Here is a 6955-nt window from a genome sequence, read left to right on the forward strand (position 1 = left end):
CAGACTGCTGCAGAGATCACACTCTCCCCAGGCATCCATCAAGCAAGGCCAAACCTCTCAGCTGATGGAAAGTGAAACATTACAGGAGACAGCTGGATTTCAAACCACATTCACCTTTCTGATCAAACCTTCCAACTGCTACAGGAGTTGCAGTTCACACATATACACCTGACTTCTTATAAGAGGATGAGCAGGAGTTTTGCTCCCCCAGGCAGCAATAACGGGTTTTCCCTTTGCTTACCTCCTCACTGCTCATCGATTCAGAACTGGATATGTCCTGATGACACTGCACAATAACGTTTGAGATCAGCTCACCAGAGACTTCCACAACACTTCTGCAGAAAGTGGTTGGCTGTAACAGATGAAAACAGAGCAAATCTCAGAAAGCAAAGCTACAGTACAAACCATCTCATGGGAGTCTTACTGGGAATGGGAACCTGTGCAGGGATTTTAAAAACAAATTCCAAAGGGAAGAGACTCAAGCAAGATTATACACCTGACAAATTATTTGAGCAGACTGCAGTCAGACAAATATATTCTGGCAGCATATGACTACACACAAGTTACTGCTCCACAATTGCATATTTGCTGTATGTAGCCTTGAGCCTGCTAGAGGCAGAAGAAAATCTCCAAATCCTTTCCATGGCTCTGGCATCACCAAGCACAAACAGAAGAACTGCACAGGGCTATGCTGATGGCAGCTCCAGCTCTTGAAGTTAAGACTACCCTTAAAGAGGTTTGGCAGAAGCTCCAGCAAAACCTGCACCCAAGTTTGGAAAACAGAGATCCTCACACTATCTTTCGTACTGTACTGTCCCAAGAAGAAAAGAAGAGAAATGTGTCTGTTTAGGATACAGTGATAACTTTGTGGCAGCCAACCTCTGCATCTTTAAAGAAACCCTAGCAACAACCATCAATTCCATGTTGCCCCAGCTACACAGGCACACAAGCTGCTTAGCTCAAGAGTAGCAACATTCAGAGACGTTTACCCCCTCTCCATGGGGTAAACTACCTCCTGAGTTAGTAGCGTGACTCATAAGCTATGAGGAAAGCCTTTGCACCATCTCTTCAGTGCCTTCCCAGAATCCCTCCTCTTCCCTAAAGACTGTACCCAGGAAGGACAGATAAGTTTGGCAGCATTCACAGAGGAAAAAGAGGCAAGAAGAGCTCAGCCTGAAGCAGCACAAAGAAGAATCTCTGTGGTAGTCTGACACACAGTGTGGTATCATTGACACAGGGACTCAAGAGCTATTCTACGTGCTTTACAAGATTTGTGCAAGCAGTAATGACACAACCAGATTCAAAGGTGATGTATTTATACCAAAGCTGGTCATCTAAGAATCAGAGCACAGCAACAGCTATATGAAGAGCCTGATATGTGTTCATTTCAGGCTGAAGAGAGAGTTGAAAACCTGAAAAAGATTAGCACAGTCAGCACAGAGTGGGAATCTGCACTAGATAAGAAGATAAGCCTTTACATGGTGCCTCAATGCACGATATTAAAAGCAGGTCAAAACATCTGTTTTTTAATCTTAGAGAAGAAGCCATACCTTCCTTCCAGCATTTGGTCCCAAGGCATATACTTTCACTACATGCTGCTCCAAGACATGCATCCTCTTTTCAGCTCACAGCAGTTCCTGTATTCCGCACTGAACAGGCAGAAGAGTTTCCCAGCACTGACCCTTCCCACCCACTTCGTGCTGTGTTTGTTTGGGTTTGGGTTTGTTTTCAGAAGGTGGGTCATTCTTCACCATCAGCAATGTTTCAACATGTCCCAAGAACGTTCTGCAGACAGCGTGGGGCTCACATTCACACCAGAGGCACTTACCACAAAAGGCCCCATTTTGAAGTCGCATGTGAACGGGTCTCTCCCTGAAGCTTTCGTGCACACGGTTTCACGAATGCTGAACTGCAGCTCTAGTCTATAGGCATCACTGTTCCACATGTCAACCTGGTAAAAGTAAGGTCAACACAACATCTAATTAATGCCTGTCATTATTCTAAATCTACTACATGGCCTCTTTGTCAAGCACGAGAAAGACATAAGGGTGTTATGGGTCAGTGCCCAATTTAGGCAGTTTACTGTGTTTGAGAAAGGCTATTTTATTGTGCTTAGGAGTTACTCTCTTAGGCATATTTCATAACAGCAACATCGAACAGCTTTCCACAGGGTTTTCACTTGAAACCCCACACCCATTGCAGGATCCTGCTACTGCTCAGAGTCAGTTGTGGGGACGATAGCTGTCAAAGGTAGATAAGCACAGCATTACCCCTGCATGCTGCCCCCTCTTCCGTGGGAACCGGGGTGCTAGCAGCTCAACTGTGGATGTCTAGACAGCTGGGAAGTCTGCTGCAAATAAATGACTTGGAAAGTAAATCACACAACTGCAAGCAACTGAATTAGCAGAGATTATAGAGTCTCTCCTTGTCAGTTCAGGTGCCTCAACAGGCATGCAACGCTGCAGCTTTAGAAAGTTTGGTTGCTTTGACACACTAGGATTTTCTTTTCTCCCCATAGTCTAATCAATGTTTAGCTCAAGATGGGAGACTCAAAAAGCCCAAAACAACAAAAAACACGAGCAAACAACAAAACCCCCACTGCTTTCAAGCAGGTGGTTTTTTTCCCCAAACAAGAATAATCCAAAAGTCATCTTATCATTCATTCTTACAGAAGACTTGATACATGCCATCTGCAGAAACAGAGTGATTCTGAGGAACATGGACATGCTAACTTTAAATTAGGAAGCCTTAACTCCTTAACTCTGTGTCCCCAATATAATTCTTAGCAACACAAACTAAAACAGATAAGGATTTCCTGTCTGCAAGTAGACAACAGTAGATTTAAACCAAAATTGGTATGTAGAGAAAGATGACAAATACAAATAGGAGAGAGAGTCTTGGACATGTTTGTGGTGGCATTTAATTAGCAGTGCAGACATGCAGAAGTTCAGCTGAGACCTTCAGATGAACCAGGTTACTTTATGCTCAAAGCAAAACAGTTCTCTGGAGGTATTTGAAAACACCAGCTCTTTTCTTGAGTTTTGAACATAATCTTTCAAGACCATCCCTCAAAGATTTCTATTCTAGGAGTGGAAAATTTGAGCTTCTAACTTATTTTTAATTGCAAACCAACACACAAATAATATTTATGTTCCTAAAGCCGTAGGTTCAGATAATGCCCCAAACCCACCCTCTTCCAATCAACATCAGAAAACTCCAGCTAAATCTGGGTTTCCAGGGTTGGGTGAAGAAGAGTTTTCCACCACAGCAAAACGTATTTCAGGTAAAGGATCTCATTGACTGCACACTTACTCTTGTGACATGGCTCCTGACAACACCATACAGGTTTGTCCCCCATGACCGGGAATTGATCCTTGCAATGGAAGCATTGAGAGCCTCTTCTGTGACAGGGAGTTCATAGTCGTACACTGGAAGCCCTGAGACAGATGCGTATTTCCATGAGAAGTTCAGTGTGGTCTTGTACTTTTCCTCCCAAAACCATCATAAAAAAGAAGATGTGGTTTCATTCTGAGCAACTTACCTGAACACGAGAAAACATTCAGTGTGAGGATAAAAATTAAAATCCTCATAGCTTGACTTTGAAAATCCTCTGCTCCTTTTCCTTTTTAAGCAAGGATTTCCAGTGCATATTCCTCTCTCTTTATATAAATGTAGCCTTGATCCTACACCTGACCTTCCTGTGTCCAAGTTCTGCTACAAACATTGTACTTTAAACAGAATTGATCCAAGAGTAAATATTTGCTGTTAGCTTTTCTCCATTTAGCAGTAGTTCTCTGATAAGAGATGGGCTGCAGTGTTGTTTTCCCATGACTGCAACTAAAAAGAAGCACTGCCTTCCTGACACCTCCATGGCCAAAGGCAGAATTCTAGTTATTTTGCTCACTTTCAGCCATTAATTTTCCATGTGGTGAGTCAACTCTTTCCTTAGCACCAGACCCAGCATCTCTGAGTATCAGCAGCAACTGGAAACACCTACGAGCTGCGTTCCCCGAGGAGGAGACAATTCCCCAGCACCACATGGGAATCCACCCACACAGACCTATCTATCTGACACCACCACTCTGCCAAAGCACCCAGCAGAAGCCTCCAGACGTGAGGCATGTGGCAGACCATTGGGACACCCTGTTCTGTTTGCTCTGCGAGGTCCTGGGACCCCTGCTGCTCAGCACATGCCAGAGGAGCTCCCACGTTGCTCTGATCCTTGCCAAGCCCGAGCCCAGCTAACCAAACCATCGAGTGGCTGTGGACGTTCAGTTTCCTCTGTCAGATTCCCCTGATGTTCAAGCTTCAGTTTCAGCAGAGAAATTAATGGGATTCTTGGAAACTTATGGCCTGACTACAGTACTGAAAACATCATAAGGAATTAGAGGGACAAGCTGGATACGACTCCTCAGCTTTTGGCTAAGTGGAGCCAGACTGCAACAGGGCAGAGTGTTTGCTGTATCCTCTCCAATACATGACACTCAGCACTCGCAAGTCTTTCTTTCCAGATACAGGGAACATATTTTATCACTCTACCACAACTGCCCGACAACACAGCCACTGAAACACTTCTAGTAACGTTCAGAGATGCACTTGGGTTTTAAGTGCTTAAAGGCTGTTCATGGGAGCTGGGAGGGAAACCGCTGCCTTCAGACAAGTTCACCCATTGCTGAACGTTCACAAGGCAGACATGAGTTTAGCTATATTCATTTTGAAGATCCTGTGTGTGGAATTCCTCCATTAAACTTCACATCACAGTTCCACTTGAATTGTGTGGCACAGGGTCATCTTGAGAGCTTCCCAAATGACAAGCACTCAAGAAAAGGCAGGGGAGCATGCAAAGTACCAGGGCTTGAATTTAATAAGAGGATAAAGTTGCTTCCGATGTAAGGTTGGCAGTTTGCAGGATGGCAGCCGAGCACAAGGTTGCACACTGGAGGGATCTGACTCCTTGGATGACAGACCCATAAAGTCAATGCTTTTCTAGGACACAACAGAAAAAACTGCCCAGGTGTGGACCTTGATGGTCACTAGATTCATTCTCCAATATTGCTGCAAGATCCTAGAAAAGAAGCCTGTAGAGCAATACTACACCCCAGGAAAGACTTTGTGTGCCAGTGGGTAGAGCTGCATATGAGCACAGAGACTGGGCTAGGAACAAACAAGACCTGAGGGGGACGTGCAGACACGGTGCCAAACAGGGACCTTACTGGAGCCACGTTACTGGCTAGTGCTACACCACGTGTGTGCCATTCCACCCAAGCACTGTGTAGAGAGGTGGATGTGGGCGCATATTCCAAAAAGGGGTGGGCATTTTTTACCAGCCAACTTGGATTTCAGCACTGTGAGCACGATCAAAAACGCCGATTGAAACCTTGCCCAGTCAAAAGCCAGAGACTCTTCTGTACATCCGTTCTCCATGTTCACTGCCGCTGAAGACACTCTCTCCCAGCTCTTGGACACGCTCATCTGTACCAGGGTCTGCCCTTCCTGCTTTCCAGTTCTCCTTAGCTGCCATCTGTGCCATGGAGAGGCTGGTTATATTCTTCTGTGGCTGCAGCCATGCCAGAGCATCACAGTGCAGAAGATTTAAACTGAGCTGAAGAGTCTCAAAAACAGAGTCTGTTGCACTACGCTCAACTTTTCTGCAACCAGAGCCAAGACCATGCTGCCTCAGATCAAGGAGGAAACCTTCCTTCTGATACACTACTTGACCTGCTTCTACGGTAGTTTCTCTGCAATCAATCGTGCTGCTGCTGCAGTAATGAAACAAAAGAAACGAGACAGGTCAAACCACTTGAATGGAAAGAACTTGGCATTCGGAGCCCCAAGGTCCTTTTTGTTTTCCAGCACGTTTCACCACCAACTTGCTGCAGGACTTTGGATAACATTTAGCTACCAACTCCATCCTTAGAAAAGGAACCATCTGCCTTTTGCATGCGGGGACCAATTAATATTTCACCAGAACCTGAATACGTAGAACGGCTTCCAAACTGCCAAGCCACGGCGTTGTAGCCAGACCAGCAGCAATTTTAACTCCTGAACAAGGTTTAACGATTTTCCTCTTAGAGTAGCTACTAGGAAACGCTGCCAGCAGGATTGTAGTAAGGCTGAGTAGGATTTTAAAATAAAATTGTTTAATGAAATGAGAGTTCCTCTGCAGAGCTCTGGATTTGCTTTGCAGCATCCAGAGGATGGAGGTGTTTGCTATTCCACCTGTCCAAATCCCGGCTCATTAAGCCTGTAATGAACTTAGCAAATATTTCTCCTATCTCTCCACAGATATATTCTACACTGCAGTAGATTCATGTTACAGTAAAATTTGTTTCATCCACTGTCCATGTCAGAGGCACATTTGATTTAAGGGTGCTCAACCCAAGCAGAGACAGGACCTGAGGAAGAGGCAGAAACCAGGGATGGACAGGATGGGAACGGGGAGAAGAAAAGGTCTGTGGAGAGAACAGCCTTGGGCATGTGCTGGCGGGAGGGAAGGCAAGTCTGAGCAGGGTGCAGTGGTGACCCCACTCTCAGCTAATGTATCTCCAGAGGTACCACCTGCCTAGTGCTGATGGGCCAGGTGCAACCAACAAGAGAAAAGTGGATTATTTCTCTTTGGAGCAGGGGGGTAAAAAAGCATTCTTGGCAAATGTCTGTTTTGAGTAGATTTAAGCAGTGGAAGCAGTCCTGCATTTTCAGACTTGAAGGGCCCCAAGTTCTGGGTTTCTGAGGAGGCCTGAGGTTTTCATCACATTCTCTTTGCACTGGAGACTGTAACTGAAGCATCAGGTTAGGAAACACCACTAAATTTGTGAAGAGCAACTGGAATTCAACCTGAAATTCAATACTTTGAAGAAAACCTCAGAGGTCAAATTCCCAAAACCCAAGAGACACTTCAGTTATTGGCATATTCAAACCAGAAAGTTGTTGTTCCTTCTGTGCTAAGGAAACAGCA

At 45.1% G+C, this 6955-nt stretch overlaps 1 protein-coding gene across 1 annotated transcript in view; it reads right to left on the bottom strand.

Moving 5' to 3' along the window:
- SPP2 (secreted phosphoprotein 2, 24kDa) overlaps window positions 1-3590 on the bottom strand; it is a 5570-nt gene extending 1980 nt beyond the window's left edge. The window contains exons 1-4 of the mRNA XM_010194391.1: window positions 3542-3590; window positions 3313-3437; window positions 1829-1951; window positions 242-352 (exon numbers count right to left, since the gene is read on the bottom strand). Coding sequence (XP_010192693.1) covers window positions 242-352; window positions 1829-1951; window positions 3313-3437; window positions 3542-3590 — 408 coding nt within the window. The remainder of the gene's footprint in view (window positions 1-241; window positions 353-1828; window positions 1952-3312; window positions 3438-3541) is intronic.
- Window positions 3591-6955: the final 3365 nt, after the last annotated feature.

The sequence above is a fragment of the Mesitornis unicolor genome, unplaced genomic scaffold, assembly GCF_000695765.1.
Source record: "Mesitornis unicolor isolate BGI_N332 unplaced genomic scaffold, ASM69576v1 scaffold3801, whole genome shotgun sequence".
Classification (NCBI taxonomy): domain Eukaryota; kingdom Metazoa; phylum Chordata; class Aves; order Mesitornithiformes; family Mesitornithidae; genus Mesitornis; species Mesitornis unicolor.